Source organism: Rhinatrema bivittatum, chromosome 5 (assembly GCF_901001135.1).
Source record: "Rhinatrema bivittatum chromosome 5, aRhiBiv1.1, whole genome shotgun sequence".
Classification (NCBI taxonomy): Eukaryota; Metazoa; Chordata; class Amphibia; order Gymnophiona; family Rhinatrematidae; genus Rhinatrema; species Rhinatrema bivittatum.
In genome coordinates, this window is record NC_042619.1 from 225,464,588 (window position 1) to 225,483,753 (window position 19,166).

The following is a 19,166-nucleotide window of genomic DNA, read 5'->3' on the forward strand; positions in this document are numbered from 1 at the left end:
TACATACAAAACATTTCCAAACTGTAGGTCTCGAGTCTCTAAATTGATATTTTTCAATTTATACAATCCACTTTTTGCCTTCTTTGGAAAATGCACGAAACAACTCAGTACCTTCCATCTAACCTAGGGTGAAAAGGAGATGATAACTGGTGCAGCATTCTTGTGTATTACTGTTCTTGGCTTGGAAAATATTTGATGCCCCATCACTATGAATCCATGGAAAATACAATTCAAGAAAGTTACTTTCAAACTAAAAAGAACCTCTCTTAGCTTGCCAAATTCACCAATCATAGATTAGGAACCATATCAAAATACATCCCTGATTTTTAATTTTACAAACAGGTAACTTGAGAATAGAAACATTGTCTATATATTTGAAAGTTTATTCATCATATAAATTTACACTTCTTTAAGAGGATTACAAAATGTTTCTTTCAACAGATGTATAAACAATGATCTCTTTCCATGACAGTTCATGATTACATCTGAAACAGGTTAAGCTACATATTATCCAACTGGAGAATTTTCCAAGATCAGAGATTCATAAAACATTCATTTAAAGTGTGCAATACCCTTTGAACAATATTTGGTAGCACTGTACTCCTGTGATTACAGCGACAAGCTCTTTAAATGTTTGACAAAACCAAACCAGGTACCGGTATATCTTTAATACCTTGCATTTACTGACATGCCATGCTGAGGAAACTAGTATAAAGTATGATTGTATAGAACAGTAGAAAAATATTGTCTCTTGAGGCTGCCATTCCCCCCCTAAAAACTGCTGTATATAGATTCCCCAAGTATTGCAAAATAATTACATCCTGCATGTGTATAACTTCTCTTTGAATTGGCTAAGAGTTGTGATAAAGCTAATAAATGTACATCATTTCCATGAGTAAAATCCCATCCATTATTGAAGCATACCGAGGAATAATACACCAGAAGTCTCTCTTCCAGTATCAGAAAGGTAGACTTTTAGATGGCATACATTTACATATATATATATAATATATATAACCCCCCAATAAACTAGTATATCTATTTCTTTATGCCCTCATTTAATATATTTAATCAATTTCATTTTAAATACTTCAAAAGAAAAATTCAGTATAGGTTTTGTTCAATACAATGATTACAGGCCAAGACAGCTACCTTCACTAGAGATAGACCTAAATCTATATAAAAGGACTACTGTAGCAATATAATCTCCCCGGTCACACCAATTTTCTGCTTTAAGTATATTACATTCAATGGCTGTTCCACAGACTTCAGCATTTCAAAACGGTCCCAACAATACTGATTAAATTAAGTGAACTGTGAAAACAGATTTATAAATTCTAAGCAAAACGAGGCACGTGCACATACATCGAAAATGAAAAAAGCAGGCAGTTCCTGCAAATGAGCTTTAAAAAAATAATATACAAAATGGTAGATGGCACAAGGTACACAGTGCTAAGAAACAGACTTTTACACTAAGTGCTCAACAAAAAGCACCCATCCTTACATGTAACAAAAGAAGTTTAAGGGACAAGAAATATTCCCTATAAAAATAATGCTATATGGTGCAGAGTGCTCTGTTCAGTGTATTTTCATGTCAGAGGTGGAGTTTATTCTTCTGATTTATTGTAAAAAAACAAACCCCAAAAACAAAAAAATTCAGCTAGCATGTTTGTTTCATCACTTTTCCATTTCACACGCAGTCTGAAGCATCCGAAAGATCCACATCATTTGCAATCCACAACTGAAAGCGGAATAGACTAAGCAGCAGCAGCATTGTAGGTACCAGCCGAGACAAGTGTGCTTGCAGCTCCTTCTCCCACATGTGCTACTTGTCACTGATTTTGTGCTATTGACCTCTGCTGTAGTACCAAATGTCTGGATGAGGTCACTTCAAAGTGCCGTTGAGGTAATTTTTTTAATACCTCTCCGCTGGGCAAGCGTGGAACGGCCTACTGGTTCCAAAACTGGTGACAATGGATTGCGGTTCAGAGCAGAGTATGTTGCTGCCATAGCACCCTAAAGAGAAAAGGGAAATAAAATACTAATGAAAAAGTACCACCCAGACCACACACCATGTCAGCCAATATAACCATGTTATCAGGGTATAAAAAGGTTAGTCAACCATATTTTGTAATATACAGTTAACACAAAATAGAAGAGAAAGAAAAGTTAGTAAGCACTAAACATTTTTATTTGATGTTACTGTAAACTGGAACATGTGCAATATTTTTTGACCCAGCAGGTTCCTTCCTGCTTCTTTTGGACTCAAGATCAATCAGAACGAGAGGTGGGAAATGGCACTATGAGCCTTCATTTGCAACTACTCAGGGATTTTTCTCTTATGTTATATCCCTTTTCAACTTGCCTAGTCATTCCAGCAATAGCCCTCAGCTGAGAGGCCATGCATCAGGGCTCCCTTCTGGAACCCTGCAATCATAGGCCCTAAATCCAGCCACTAGGTGTCGCCACTGCACAATTGGAGGTCTATAATTAAAAACTCCCTTGAGCTAAAAAATTCCAGTTTATCCCTGACAACTGAAAAGCATAATGTAAATACAAACAAAAACACTTTGAAATGTTTGTATGCTAATGCCAGAAGTCTAAGTTGTAAGATGGGAGAATTAGAGTGTAAAGCAGTGAATGAATGCAGACTTAACTGGCATCTCAGAGGTGGAAAGAGGATAACCAATGGGACAGTGCTATTAATTGCAAAATTAATAGAAAAAAACTATACAAAAGCAACTAGCAGAACACCTAGATAGCAATAATATCCTGTATCCTTCACAACATGGCTTTCGAAAACACTATAGCACAGAGACACTACTGCTTGCACTGACAGATAACATCATGAGGGGTTTCGATAGTGGTAAACATTACATTCTAGTGATGCTAGACCTGTCAGCGGCCTTTGATACTGTAAATCACGACATACTTTTAAATAGACTAGAAGAAATAGGATTAAGTAACAAAACTATCAAATGGTTTAGATCATATCTAAGTAACAGATATTTCCAAGTACAAATCAAAGACGTAATGTCAGAAAAAATAAACCTTCAAACAGGAGTCCCACAGGGATCCGCCCTATCTGCTACACTTTTCAACATATACCTGTTACAATTATGCCACCTGCTGGCAAGTCTGGGCATCACACACTATATATATGCTGACGATATTCAATTGTTACCCATCGACGACACAATTGAGAAAACATTAAACATAGCTAACATGTATCTAGATATCATCAAACAGCTACTAAACCAAATGGAGTTAGTAATTAATATAGAGAAAACAGAATTCCTACATTTAGAACGCAAAAATATGGAGATCAATCAGAGCCCAATCACACTCAAAAACAACAAAAAATATTAGCAGAGAAGGTACGGAACCTAGGAGTAATAATTGACATGGAACTAAGCTTAAAACAACATCTTTAAAAGTAAAGGAAGGATACGCCAAACTCATGGTTCTCAGAAGACTTAAACCACTTCTAACAACCGCCAACTTTCGATCAGTACTACAAGTGTTGATATTTGCAAGCACTGATTATTGTAACGCCCTTCTACTGGGTCTACCATACACCTCACTAAGACCACTACAAATTCTGCAAAACACAGCTGCAAGAATTTTGACCGGCAAAAGTAAAAGAGACCACATCACCGAAACACTGGCTGAATTACACTGGCTTCCCATCGAGCAAAGAATACAGTACAAAATACTATGCACCATACATAAATTAATACATAACGAAAAAGCAGACTGGCTGAACACAGCCCTTCGCGTACATGTCCCTAACAGAAACCTAAGATCAGCCAACAAAGCACTCCTTACTATTCCATCAATCAAAACAGCAAGACTAACACAAGTAAGAGAAAGGGCGCAATCCTTGGCTGGACCCATACTATGGAACTCCATGCCCTTGGAGTTAAGATTACAAAGAGACAGCAAAACCTTTAGAAAAAGTTTAAAAACCTGGCTCTTTAAACAAGCTTTTCAAAAAGAGAAGGGAGAATAGAACCCAGGGAAGTGCAAGGTATGAACAATTGAACACCCACACTGCAGTAATCATTAAGTGTGTAGTTTTTTTATTTATAGTTCATCACTAAAGGATAAGTTATAATTATAAAGCTAGTTTTGTACTCAAAACTGATAGAGAGATTTGGACATGATTTATTACATTTACAAATTAATATTAATTACAAACTATGTTACCGAAACTTATGGCACCTGTGTAAACTGATAGATTTTAGTATCATTACTTTTATGTACCTTACTGTAAACCGTTGTGACGGTATCCATCTTGACGATATAGAAAAGATTTAAAATAAAAAAAAATACTGGGATATAAATTATATCGCAATGACTGAGAGGAGCATATTGGTGGCAGGGTGGCGCTTTATGTCAGGGATGGCAGAGTCCAAAGGATAAAACGTCCTGCATGAGACTAAATGCACAATCAAATCTTTTGGATAGAAATCCTGTGTGTGTTGGGGAAGAGTATAGTGATAGGTGTATACTACCATCCACCTGACCAAGATGGTGAGACGGACAGTGAAATGCTAAGAGAAATTGGGGAAGCTAACCAAATTGGTAGTGCAGTAATACTGGGAGATTTCAATTACTACAATAGAAAATAGAGGCAGCTAGGTTACCCAAGCAATAATCTAGATTTCAATTACTCCAACATTGACTGGGTAAATGAAACAGAACATGTCAGAGAGAGAATGTTTCTGAATGGAGTAAATGACAGTTTTATAGAGCAGTTGGTTCAGGAACAAAAGAGAGAGGGAGGATTTTAGATCTAATTTTCAGTGGAATGGATTTGATGAGAAGTAATGGTGGTGGGGCCGCTTGGTAATAGTGATCATAATTTAATCAAATTTGAATTAATGACTGGAAGGGGGACAATAAGTAAATCAATGGCTCCAGTGCTAAACTTTCACAAGGTAAACTTTGATAAAATGAGAAAAATAGTTTTAAAAAAATTGAAAGGTGCAGCTACAAAGGTAAAAAGTGTGCAACAAGCATGGACAATGTTAAAAAATACCCTCCTAGAAGCACAATACAGACGATTTCCACACATTAAGAAAGGTGGAAGGAAGGGAAAATGATTACTGGCATGGTTAAAAGGTGAGGTGAAAGCGGCTATTTTAGTCAAAAAATCTTCATTCGAAAATTGGAAGAAGGATCCATCAGAAAAAAATAGGATAAAGCATAAGTATTGGCAAGTTAAATGTAAGACATTGATAAGACAAGCTAAGAGAGAATTTGAAAAGAAGTTGGCCATAGAGGAAAAAACTCACAATAAAAACTTTTAAAATATATCTGAAGCAGAAAGCCTGCGAGGGAATCGGTTGGACCATTAGATGATTGAGGGTTTAAAGAGGCACTTAGAGAAGATAAGGCCATCACGGAAAGATTAAACAATTTCTTTGCTTCGGTGTTTACTGAAGAGGATGTTGGGAGATACCCGTTCCGGAGATGGTTTTCAAGAGTGATGATTCAGATGAACTGAACCAAATCACAGTGAACCTGGAAGATGTTGTAGGCCAAATTGATAAACTGAAGAGTAGTATATCACCTGGACTACTAGATGGTATACACCCCAGGGTTCTGTAAGAACTAAAAAAATGAAATTTCAGACCCATTTCAATTAATGCATAACCTATCATTAAAATCATCCATTGTACCTGAAGATTGGAAGATGGCCAATGTAACCCCCGATATTTAAAAAGGGATCCAGGGGTGATCCAGGAAACTATAGACCGGTGAGCCTGACTTCAGTGCCAGGAAAAACTGTGGAAACTGTTATAAAGAATAAAATCACAAAACATTTAGATAGACATGGTTTGATGGGACACAGCCAACATGGATTTATCCAAATGAAGTCTTGTCTTACAAATCTCCTAAATTTTTTTTGAAAGGGTGAATAAACATGTGGACAAAGGTGAACAAGTAGATGTGGAGTATTTAGATTTTCAGAAGGCGTTCGACAAAGTCCTGCATGAGAGGCTTCTAAGAAAACTAAAAAGACATGGGATAGGAGATGTCCTTTTGTGGATTGCAAGCTGGTTAAAAGACAGGAAAAAGAGTAGGATTAAATGGTCTGTTTTCACAGTGGGAAAAATTAATCAGTGGAGTGCTTCAGGGATCTGTACTTGGACTGGTGCTTTTTAATATATTTATAAATGATCTGGAAAGCGGTACGACAAGTGAGGTGATCAGATTTGTGGATGACACAAAATTATGAAAAGCAGTTAAATCTCAAGTGGATTGTGATAAATTGCAAGAGGTTCTTGTGAGACTGGAAGATTGGGCTTCCAAATGGCAGATGAAATTTAACATGGACAAGTGCAAAGTGATGCATATAGGGAAAAATAATCCTTGCTATAGTTACACAATGTTAGGTTCTGTCTTAGGAGTTACCACCCAGGAAAGAGATCTAGGCGTTATAGTGGATAATACATTGAAATCGTAGGCTCAGTGTGCTGTGGCGATTAAAAAAGCAACCAGAATTTTAGTAATTATTAAGAAGGGAATGGCAAATAAAAGGATGGATGTCATAATGCCTCTGTATTGCTCCATGGTGAGACCACTTGAATATAGATATAGTTGCACTGGAGAAAGTGCAGAGAAGGGCAACCAAAGTAAGTGGCATGGAATGGCTGTCCTATGAGGAAAGGTTAAAGAAGTTAGGGCTGTTCAGTTTGGAGAAGACACGACAGAGGGCATATGATAGGTCTACAAAATGATGAAAGGAATTGAAAACGTTAATGTAAATCAGTTATTTATTCTCTCAGATAATAGGAGGACAAGGGGGTACTCCATGAAGTTAGCAAGTAGCTCATTTAAAACAAATCAAAGAAAATTATTTCACTCAGATATGATAAAACTTGACAAACTGGGGCAATGTAACATTAAACAGTACTGCCGAGAAGGCTGACCCCCGAGGAACCCCAGTGTCCAAAGCAAATTCATCAGATCAATGACCAGACACATATACCAACTGAGAACTATTACTCAAAAAAGAAGAAAACCATTTTAAAACAGTGTTTCCTATCCCTATACTTGATAGACAATTAAGAATAGAGTGGTCAATGGTATCAAATGCCGCAGTCAGATCTAAAAGTGTCTTTTTTCTGTGGAGCCGTGTGGTCACAGGAACCATGTGCTCATGGTATTCAGCTTTGCTCTCTACCTCACAGTCTAAGTACCGTATTTTCCGGCGTATAAGACGACCCCCCCCTTTTTTATACATATTTTTAAGAAAAAAAATAATTTTACACTCAAACAGGAGCAACCCTATCTATGAAAAGGCAACACTACAAATACCGTATATCAGGCCCTAAAAACCAATATACCTCTTATTAGGAAAACAGAACTAGCAAGCAGCTATAGATCCCCACACATAAATAATTGTAAAACTATACTAATAAGCAGAATAAATGTTTCAAAACAGCTATGAACAGAATAACATCCAACAATTAAAAACTCATAAAAACTATTAAACATTCTCCAAACACCAATAAAATATTTCAAAAAAGCAGACACATCACATAATATTAAATAATTAAAATGGCAGTCAATCAAGAAAAATAAACTTAAAAAGCCACCTTTCCTTACCCCCTCCAGCAGCTCTCCTATTCCTCTTCCTCTTCCTTAGGGCCCATGTCTCTCACACACACACACCATACCAGTCATGCCCCCATGACCAGTTTCTGTCTCTCACACACCAATCATTTCCCAAACAGTCTTTGACACACACACCAGACACCTTCCTGAACAGTTTTCTCTCATGCCATACACACACACAGGCTTCCCACTCCCGTGTTCTGCTTACCGTACATATACGGGCTTCTCACTCTCATAATCACTTTTTCTCTGTCTCACACACACACACCAGTCTCTCTCTCATTTCCATGCTCACTCTCCACGTGCACAGGCTTCTCATTCCCTGAATCACATTCTTTCTCTCACATTCACACACACACCAGTCTCTTTCTCTCACACACACCGTCACCTTATTAACCAGTCTCTCTCTCATGCGCGCGCACACACACACAGCTAGCCCTCCCGCTCCCATGCTCTCTCTCACATAATCAGGCTTCTTACTCCCATGCTTTCTCACATACCCAGATTTCTCACTTCCATGCTTTTTCTCTCTCTCACACTCACATACACATCAGTCATCTCTCTGAGCAGTCACTTTTATTGTCTCTCACACACGAGCTCGCTGACCAGTTTCTCTCAATCACACACATGCTCTCAATCAAATGCATTCTCTCACTTACACACAGGCTGGCTGCTTCTCTCTCTCTCTCACACTCCCCCCCCCCAAATAGTAGCTGTAGCAGCTTCCTCCTCCAGCCCCCGCAGGCCAAGAAAGAAGAAACCCATCGGCCGCGGGGGGCTCATGCTGCTGTCTCCTTTCCTGATTACCAGCTCCTTCGACTGCTCGGGGCCATTCCTGCTGTTGCCGCTGCAATTTTTTCACGCGGCACGGCTCTTTCTTCCCGCGCATCACTTCCTGTTCCGGTTCAAAGGGGGGGAGGGGGCGGGAAGAAGAAAAGGGCAGCCGCGAATGCCACAGCTTTTTTTTTTTTTTTTGCACCGCTGCCGTTCCCGCTGGGCTTGAATGTGCTGATAGCCCAGCGGCAACAGCAGTGCGGTGCGCGGGAAGGAGAAAGCCGTGCCGAATGAAAAAATTGCAGCGGCGATAGCAGGAACGTCCCCGAGCAGTCGAAGGAGCTGGTAATCGGGAAAGGAGACAGCAGCATGAGCCTCCCGCGGCCGATGGGTTTCTTCTTTCTTGGCCTGCGGGGGCTGGAGGAGGAAGCTGCTGCAGCTACTATTTGTGCTCGGGGGGGGGGGGGGGTGAAAGAGAGAGAGAGAGACAGCCAGCCAGCCTGTGTGTAAGTGAGAGAATGCATTTGATTGAGAGCATGTGTGTGTGATTGAGAGAAACTGGTAAGAGAGCAGGTGTGCCCTATAAGACGATACCCGGCGTATAAGACGACCCCCGACTTTTGAGAAGATTTTCTTGGGTTAAAAAGTAGTCTTATACGCCGGAAAATATGGTAGTTTTATTTCTTTTCCCTTTTTTTCTCTCTCCTGTCTGCCTTAGTCACTGCACAGTCTGGCAGTGTATTTCTTCCCATTAAAAAAAAAAAAAATACTGCACCTGCAGTTTAGTATCTGTGTCCTCTCCTTGCTCTGTTTTTGTACCTTTTGTCTGGTGCTGGCAGGACTGACTGAGGGCAGTCCGTGGGTGATCCATGTAAGCCGCTGAGCCTGGATACTCAACTTGAGTTCTAATCGGGCAAAAGTTCCATGTTGTTTCATCGATCAACTGGCATGGATAGAGGTCAGACAGTGAAGATATTGAGGACCATACCGTTCCTGTGGGGGGAGGCTCATCCTCCCCACACTTAAAGGAACTAGTCTCCATGGGCAGGAGCCCTGGAAGACGTAGCCTCCCCTCCTGCTTGCAGGTGATGGCAGTGCAGTTTCCCTGGGAGAGAGGGTGAGCAGGAGCCTAGGCAAGCTGCTTGCTGCTGCACCTTCACTGCCATGCCCAGTAATGGTTGCCCATGCACATTTGTGACCAGTGCACCACTGATCTGATGCATCGATGTCAGGCCTGCATTGGAGACCAGGATTGCCATTGAGCACCATGGTCATCCTTGACACTGTCAAGGTGCATGACTGCCCTCGATACCGTAAGGGCTTTCTGTACTATAGACTCGATGCACCAGAGTCATCGACCCCTTGGGCCTTGATGTGGTGGAGTAGCAGCACTGACCTCTAGCATTGGGGACCAGGTCTGCCATCGAGCACCATGGTTCCCCTCAATGCTGTTGCGGCAGACCTTGAATTCGATGCCGTCAAGGTGTATAGTCTCAATGCTGCAGCAGCCCTCGATGCTGCGGCAGTCCTAAATGCCACCGAGGTGTGTGGCCTCGATGCTGTGGCTGCCTGATGCTGCCGAGGGGCATGACCTCAATGCTGCGGCCGTCCTAGATCCCATTGAAGGGAGTGGCCTTGATGCCAACGGAGTGCAGGACCACCATGGAGGCCATCAGGTGTCTTGGCCACCAATGCCTTTCATTGCCGCTCTCAATCATATCGAGCACCACCATTGAGCACCCTGGTCGTCCTTGAGGCATCATCCAATGGGGCTCTTGAGAGCCCTCAAGAGGCACTGCAGCCCTCGGGCGTCAGGGATTTCAGCCTTGGACGGATTGAGTGCTGAGGTCGCTAGCTACTCAAGGGACCCTGGTACGCCAAGGCATCCAGGCGCAGCGGTCCGGTGCCCTTGGGACTCCTTGGCGGTGTCCCGACGGGGCTCTGAGGAGCACTGTGCTTTCCCATTATGGGCTATGGCTATTGGGCTCCCGGATGCCGATGATCTCGGGGCACCGAGCCATTGGGATTGGGGGCATCGGAGGCCCCACCTGGATTCATGCACTAGCCAGAGATGCCATCATGCTTGCTGCATCGATGCCCTTGGACCAATAGGTGAGCCGATGGGGGACAGTCGACACTGACAGTCAATGGTTCCTTTGGGCACTGATGAGCTGTGTTGGGGCTGCAGAGCCTATGTCTGCAGGCGCCCCTGGCATCTTTATTATGCTGGTCCATCGATGTCTTCGGGCACAGGCACTCTATCAGTGCCACTGGGTGGTCAATGTCTGCAGGTGCCTGGGGCACTGGGGATGGCACTATATACAATCGAACTGATCCTGATTCTGTCAAGCGATGAAGCCCTGGGTGCCACGTTGTTCGGTACCCTTGATGTAACCCTTCTTTGGTAAGCGTGATAGCGCTATGGGCCCTACGGACACAGTAACCATTGTGGGCACCAGTGCATTTGGTCGGATGCCTCGGGACATAACTGTAGGGTTTCATGGGCACTGGTCGCCATGGACTTCACTACTGTCGTTCCATGAGGGAAATGAAAGTAAGCCATTCCTGACAGTTTCAAGGGCTGTGTCCAGCCTCTTGGAGTGTTCTCAGGTACGGGGGGGGGGGCAAACACCATACAACACCACCCACCATTAAGCCATGCCCAGTGCTGGGGACATCCTCGACACACTTTCTGTTTACTCCACTGAGAATTACTGTGACAGTGAAGATCAGCATAAGTGGTCAGGTACAGCAAGGAATCTACTCCGAGCGCCTTGGGCAATGGCAAGCTGCATTCTCCCTGTCTGTGCAATTCTCAGCCAAGCCAGGGTTCTGCCATCTCATGTCATAGTCTTGGCCTCCTTGTCAGTTCTGCACCGAAAGTGCTGGGGAGCACTGGTAGGGAAGGCGTCTTCATACTCACACTATTTGCCTTTTGGCAGCATGTAGCCACCTACTCTAGCAAGTAGATACCACTGAATGAGTACTGGTCAGCGTGTTTTTATAGCGGAGGGCTCTTTTATCCAGTTGCCCTCTACTGTATGGGTGTGTCTGTGTGTGTTTTCCTCATGGCAATCTCAACAGGTTGTGCACCTCGGAAGAGGAATATGTCTTTCGACTCCTCCCATGTCACAAACCTCTTGTGGGGAAGCACCTGAAGTCCCTGCATGTTTATCTCTGAACTGGAGCCCCGATTCTTTGCGTCAGTGCATCTCCTGGGAGGCCAGGGCTTGGGAACAGCGGCGGTGGTCGGACTGTTTTTTGCTGGGGCTCCTCAGTTGATTACTGTGGTGGCTTACCCCTTCTGAGAGTACCTGCCAGTAGTAGATTTGTTACTTCTGAATCTCAGTAATCAGTGATTGTAACAACACTCACTTGGAGAGTTGTAAGGTTTTTGGGATCGGGAGGCCTCGATTCCCATTACTTCTTTCCCTTCAGGAAGGCGAGATCTGACTGTGCTCCTGGGCAATCCTTATGGGTTCCCCTCTGGATGCCCGATTGTCATTCTCCGTTCCTGGGGAAGGGATGTTTCCGCTTCTGATTGGTGGTTGCTCTTGGTTCCTCATGAGCTCAGAGAGCTGGTTGAGTGGAAGCACTCTCCTTAGATCGTTTTAAAGCACAGCAGATCTATTTCGCATGGGAGTCTTTCCAGAGTAGCTCCCAGGTGAGCCTTAGGGGTTTTCTCCCATCCAGGAGTCACCTTGATACCTGCTTAGCTCAATGGGTCACATTGGCCAGTCATTCTTGCCTGTGGGACCCTACATCAGTGAGGAGGGTTCTAGTCCATCTAATTGGCAAGTATGCATTTCAACTTATCGCCATATCCATGGCTGAGGGAGATATGGGGGATGAGGAACCCCACAGCAGAGGTGCTGCTCTTGGTTGCAGTGGCTTGCAAGCTATACTTCCCTATTTTAGGGAGAACCCTGTCTACAGACAGGGGAGTCCTGGTCCATGCAATGACTGTTCCATTATTAGACCACGTGCTTCCTTGGGGAAGTATTTGCAAGCATGGCTTAGGTATTAATATCTAATACCCAAGCCATGTGCTTGGCAACTGTTCCAAGATTGTCCTGGCCCTTCCCTGGTACTCTTAAGGTTTCCAGGCCACTGAAGAAATCCTGTTCGATAGGAGTTTGCATTTGTGGCATGTTTCCGGATTTCTTTCCTGGGGAATTCGCTCTCAGCTTCAGCTGTTCCAAGCAGGCTGAGGGCTCTATCTCAGTGGGTTACTCCCTACTGGAATCGGCAGTGCGTTATTCATTTTGTGTTGGGATATACAACTTAGCGACTTGTACTTACCCCGGCAGTCCAGTGGTCTGTCTCCTTGTGTTCTTGCTCAGACTTCTAGGTGGAATGTCGGGGGGAGGGGAGAAAAAGCTAAGGTATATCTTAGTGTATATCTATAGGGAAAGATACGCCACGTTCTCCCTATATTTTAGCCAGGCTCTGGCCAATACTGCCCTTAGCTTTTCTCTCTTCACTAGTTTGCCCAAAGTGCTTTCCTGCTCACCTGGCTGATCTTGTAAACAGGATGGATAGCCTTGCCCTTGACAGGGTGCTGTGTGGGTGAGCTGCAGGCGTAACTTCTCTCCCTGCTCAGGAGTTAGGCTAGCAATCTTGTTCAGGGGTTGCTATTCATTCCCTGAAATTCTTGACACTGTCCTGCATGGTCAGCTAGGTCTGTTGCTTTGGCACGTAGGATCTGTCTCAGGCCCTGCTATTGCTGATTACTCTCCAAGCGTGCTTGGGCTTTTCTGCCCATTGTGCCTATCAGTCACACATGGGCATAACTCCTGCAGAGACATTTTGTCCTTTGGATGTCAGTGGATCGTAGTTTTTTTCTGGGGAGTTCTCGGGCCCCAGTTGGGTTTTCGGTTGTCTTCTAAAACCGAAGCAAACTGTGCGGTCTTTATCCAAGAGTCCTTCTCTTGTTTACATCTCTAGACTTTTTCCTGTACCCCAGAGGTCCTAGACTTATTGTCATCAGGGTTTACTGAGTCGAAACCATACTTGTAATGTTTTCTGTGATGCGGAGTATGCTTCTGCTCGCACTTACATCCCTACCCTGCCTTAGGTGCCCCTGCTATGTATGAGGGTTTTGTATCTTAGTTATTTCTATGGTTTTTCTTTGTAGAACCCTGTTCTTCTCAATCCTAGACCCCTCGTTGGGTCAGCTGCCTCACAGGCAAAAGGGAGATGGGTAGTGCTTCTGCACTGTGCAGTTTCCCGCTTTGTTCTGCATGGACAGCCTACAACTAGGGACTCACCCTTGTGTGAAAACTACCATTCTTTTTTGTCTTTGGAGAAAGCAGAGTTGCTTACCTATAACAGGTGTTCTCAGAGGTCAGCAGAATGTTAGTCCTCACAAAATGCACCTGCTTCCCCTGGGAGTTGGTTTCTCAATGTATGAGCTATATCATGGATTGAGAGACTCTGCCTAGGGGTCAGGGTGATAACTACAGATGTACATGCTCAGTAGAGCATGTTTGAAAGTTCTAGATTCTTTGACATCAACGTTCCATGCCGGGCTCCGTCCAATGCTGTCACCCCCATGTGTGAGGAATAACATCCTGCTGTCCTCGGAGAACACCCATTAAAGGTAAGTAACTCTGCTTTAATTAGTGCAACAATTGTGGTGCTTATGTCCCACAAGACCTATCATTTGGAGAGTTAGTTTGTCAAATAAGCCTTAAGCTGTCTGCCATGAATAAGGAAGCTAATTCATCCAAAAGAGAAATTGTCCAAGTTTCAAATAACCTCCCCTTCATTGCAGCATCCAGAATATCCCTCCCTACTTCTATTGAGGATTCAGAAATCCAGGCATAAATGGTTTACAGTGGGCTCTGGTAGAACAAGATGTGTGACTCTGAGCTTACCAATTTCCCAAACTTTGACGCATTCTGTATATCCCTCCCTACTCCCACATAGAAGTCAGACATCCAGGATTCAGAAACTCAGGAATAATTGGATAACAGTGGGCTCTGGCAGAATAAGGCCTATGATGAAGAGATACCCACTCTCCCCACTGTTACGCTTACATAACGCATTTTCTGCATTGGAAAATGAAGAAGCCCCAGCAACAGAATATGAAGTGATTTCTGAAAGGGAAGTAGTCACTCAATGCACCCAAAAATCCTTCAACATGATTAAATGTCATAAAAGAAAGCTTCTGCTGGGAGAGTCTGTCATCAGAGGAACCAATTTGGGAACTCATTCTGATGGGGATACAACAGTTAAATGCCTTCCAGGATCCTCAGCTAATAGAAATGCAAACCAGATAGTCAAAGCACTTATAGAAGAAAGTAGGGACTCTGATATCAATGACCTTACTAGAAATGGTGACCATAAGGTACAGAAAGATTCCCAAAATCTAGAGAAGAAGATTAGACACATGGGAAAGACTATGGCCTTTTCAGAAATATTATTAGAAAGGAAGGCTATGCCATATACATAATTTCAATTCCTGGCTCAAAACCTGGTACAAGGAAAGTGGTTTTGGATATATTGGAGGCTAGGGCTGTGTGTGGAGCAATAAAAGGTTATACGGTAAGGTTGGCCTGTATTTGTCTGTGGCAAGAAAGAAGATGCCAAGTGATAAACTCAGATCATACATTATCAGGCATTTAAACTAGGGAGCAAAGATGGCAGGAGGTGGCCAGTGAAATTGGTATGGTATCCCCAAGCAATACAGGAAAAGGAAAGAGAAAGTAAAATCAGTTCAAAAAAGCAGAAAAGGTGACTAGGAAGAGCAGCTGGAAAGCTATGACCACAAATGCTAGTAGTCTGAGCTATAAAAACCCAGACCTGCAAGGCTGATTCATTGCCCTACCACGTTCAAGAAAAGACTCAAGACATGGCTATTTGGCCAAGCATTCCCATCATTTCATGAGTCATCCATAACTCCCACAGACTGTCACAGACTTTTGCTACCCATGACCTAAGTCTACGTTACTCAGCCACAGTAACTCCCTCCCCCTTCCCCCTCCATTAGTTAATTTCGCTCCTATTTAGCTTAAAATCCCTTTAATCCAAATCGTTGTAAATGCACACATGGTTCTTTTATCCTAGTTATGTTCTCCAAGTTATTCATATCCTTGTTCATTGTAAGACATATTTGTCATTATTTGCTACTTGTTATAATGTAAACCGGAATGATAAGTAACCCTGTTACTTGAAATTCGGTATAAAAAAAGTTATAAATAAAGCCCTAATGATGGAGGCAGTCTTGGACATTGTTGCTTTTATGGCGACATGGTTCACTGAGTCTCATGACTGGGGTATGGTCAACCCAGGCTATATTAAGGAAGAACAGAGAGGAAAGAAAAGGGAGAAGAGTAGCTCTTTATGTTAAAAACAATATCCAAGCAACTGAATTGCAAGGGACGAGGGTTAGAGAAAAAGCATTATGGACCATCCTAAAAAAAAAAAAAAGAAGATGATACTTCCATTTTTACTGGTGTGATCTATAGGCCTCCAATTCAAACAAAGGAACTAGACAGAGATCTGATAGAGGACATCCAAAAGGTGGAAAAGAAAGGAGAAGTGTTGCTCGTTGGAGATTTTAATCTTCTGGATGTGGATTGGAGCATCCCTTCTGTGGAACCTACAAAAAGGAGAGAGAGTGGATGCCATTCAAAGGACTCTGCTCAAACAAATGGTAATGGAACCCATAAGGGAGGGTGTGATACTTGACCTAGTGTTCACTAATGGGGATAATGTCTCTAATGCTTGGGTAGGGGCTCATCTGAGCGTTAGTGATCATCAGACGGTATGGTTGGATATCTTAAATAGAATACAGAGAAATCATACAAAGATATGAGTTTTGAATTTCACAAATACAGATGTTGTCAAAATGGGGACATACCAGGAGGAAGAACTGGAAGACTGGGAGAAAACGGGTGAAGTGGAAAACAGTCAACCAAATTAAAAGGAGCTATTACAAAGGCATCAAATCTATATGTTAGAAAAATAAACAAGAGGAAAAAGAAACCATTCTGTTCTCTAAGGAGGTGGCTGAAAAAATAAAGGCAAAAAAACCCCAAAACAGCATTCAAAAGTATAAAGGATCCCAAAATGAGGAACACGGGGAAGAATATCTGTTAAAACTGAGGGAGACAAAGAAAGAAATCAGGAAAGCAAAACGTCAAGTGGAAGAAAGGACTACCAAAGAAGTAAAGCAGGTGTTATTTTCTGAGCAGTCAGAAAAAGTGTACAGCAAAGCAGAAAATACTGCTTTTCTGTACATCCTCCGATTTAATCTCGAAGTGTTAAGTCGGAGGAACCAAAAGGTAAAAAAAAAAAAAAAAGATTAAAAAGAACGTAAAAAAATTGCAGGCGGGTCAGGTTAGGAAAACAGATGCTCAATGTTACGAGTGTCCATTTTCCTAACCCATGGCTATCAGCGGGTTTGGAAAATGGACGCTTGTAAAATTGAGCGTCCGTTTTCTGAACCCGCTGACAGTCACCTCTCCTGAGCCAAGGAGGTGCTAGGGGGGCTTGTAATTGTCCCTCCTCCTTTTAGTGCGACTCATTTAAATACAGGGTCATGTGCCCAGGAGAGGTGACTGGGCGTGTCTTGGGAGAGCGGGCGCTCAACACTGAGTACTTGTTTTCCCACACACTTTACAGAATCGGCCTGAATGTGTGGAGAGAGAAGAAGAAATGGCGGAAATATTAAACAAATTCTTCAGTTTGGTGTTCACTATAGAAAACCCTGGAGAAGAACTGTTACTAGTTGACAAGACCGTAGATGCTAATAGGGTAGACAAAACTTCACTTACAAAAGAGAATATATGGGAAGAGCTAGGTAAATTGAAAGTGGACAAGGCCTTGGGGCTGGATAAGGTACAACCCAGGATACTGAGGTAGCTCAGAGATGTAATGGTGGGTCCTCTGAAAGACCTGTTCAATAGATCCGTGGAAATGGGAATGGTGCCATGGGTTTGGAGAAGAGTGGTGGTGATCCACTTCATAAGGGTGGTAGCAGAGAGGAGGATGGAAACTACAGGCTGGTTAACCTCACTTCAGTGGTAGGAAAATTAATGGAGTCTCTGCTGAAGGAAAGGATAATGAAGTATCTACAATTAGGTGGGTTGCTGGACCTGAGGCAGCATGGATTGACCAGGGGAAGTACTGTCAGACAAGTCTGATTTATTTTTTTGATTGGGTGACTAGAGACTGCCTGGAATACCCTTCCGGAGGAAACAGAGAAGACAAAAACAGTCAAATAATTCAAAGGGGCATGGGATAAACTCTGTGGATCCCTAAATGCTAGAGGATAAAAATGAAGAAAAGGGAGCCTGGGGTAACCTGCATGGTTACCCCATGCACCCTTACAGAAGGCATGGGGATTACTACCCTTAAACAATAAGCTTGATGCTTTTGATGCAACTGCAACAATCACTCTCTGCTTTGATGGCATTGGGGGGGGGGGGGGGTGTAGGGAGGGGAACTGGATTCAGACAACAACTAACAAGGGCCCCAACTTTTATGGTCTGGGATACTGGTAACTCATTGGGGTAACCTGCAGAGAGTGGCAATTACTACAGAAGGCATGGAAATTACTACCCTTAACAAATAAGCCTTGATGCTTTTGACGCAACTGCAACATTGCTGTCTACTTTGATGGTGGGGGGAAAGAAGAGGAATTGGATTCAGACAACCAATGCTGGCCCCAGCTTTTACGGTTTGGAGTACTAATATGCAGACATAAGGGAAGAAACACAGGTCTGCTTCTATGGCCCAGTTCAAAAGCAAAGCACATCAAGTAGCATTGTCTGAATTTTCAAGAAGGCTCCTCACCTAGTAAAAATGTTGCCAGTAGTAATTTTTAATGGGTTTGTCAGTTGCTTTGTTTTGATTGTAAATATCATTACCCTTATAAGGCTTGAGGATAACTGCATGGAGTGGCAGCTACTATCTTTAAGAGAAACATGGAGGTATAACCTGCATGGCACGGCAGATACTACTATTCATCCATCAAACCCCTCCAAATGCTACAGAACTCTGCAGCCAGAATCCTTACCAATACGAATAAAAGAGATCACATCACCCCCATTCTCAAGCTCCTCCACTGGCTGCCTATAAAGCAAAGGATCCTATATAAAGTACTCACCGTAATTCATAAATCCATTCACAATATCTCTCCTCTTCAATTATGTAACCAACTACGCCCTCACTCCTCCTCTAGACCCATCAGAGGAGCATATAAAGGCACACTCTATGTACCTTCAACAAAATCCTCGCATCATAAACGTGCCATATCTACAGCAGGCCCCATTCAATGGAATGCGCTCCCACCAGACATTCGGCTTGAGTTCTGCCACTCTTCATTCAAAAAAAAACTTAAAACCTGGCTCTTTAGCCAAGCTTTTCCAGGACCATGATCATCATTTTTTCCCCTCCAACCAGCAAGAACATATCTTCTTCACAAACCCCCATTTTCCATACCACTACCTACTTCGGTATCTAATCTCTTGCTGCAGGACACTTGAGACTTTCTCACTTATACGTTATAATTTTTATGCTCAATAAGACCTGTCAACTTAATTGTTTAAGTCTTTTTTTTTTTTCTCCTTTATCTTTTGGTCATCAATGTTACAACGTTATAGTTAAATTTTGAACTTATGTACACTGTTCCAAGTTTCATAACCTTGTTCTATGTAATGCCTTTTGGCAATTTTCATGTTCTGTTTCAATGTAAACCGATGTGATCTTTATTTCATATAGGAACACCGGTATATAAAAATCTAAAAATAAAT

At 42.7% G+C, this 19,166-nt stretch overlaps 1 protein-coding gene across 2 annotated transcripts in view; it reads right to left on the reverse strand.

Moving 5' to 3' along the window:
• Nucleotides 1–1,491: 1,491 nt before the first annotated feature.
• The window catches only part of RPS6KA3 (ribosomal protein S6 kinase A3), a 334,699-nt gene continuing 317,024 nt past the window's right edge, over nucleotides 1,492–19,166 (reverse strand). For both annotated transcript variants that reach the window (XM_029603390.1, XM_029603389.1), the window contains exon 22: nucleotides 1,492–2,016. In XM_029603390.1, coding sequence (XP_029459250.1) covers nucleotides 1,891–2,016 — 126 coding nt within the window. In that variant the 3' untranslated portion in view covers nucleotides 1,492–1,890. The remainder of the gene's footprint in view (nucleotides 2,017–19,166) is intronic.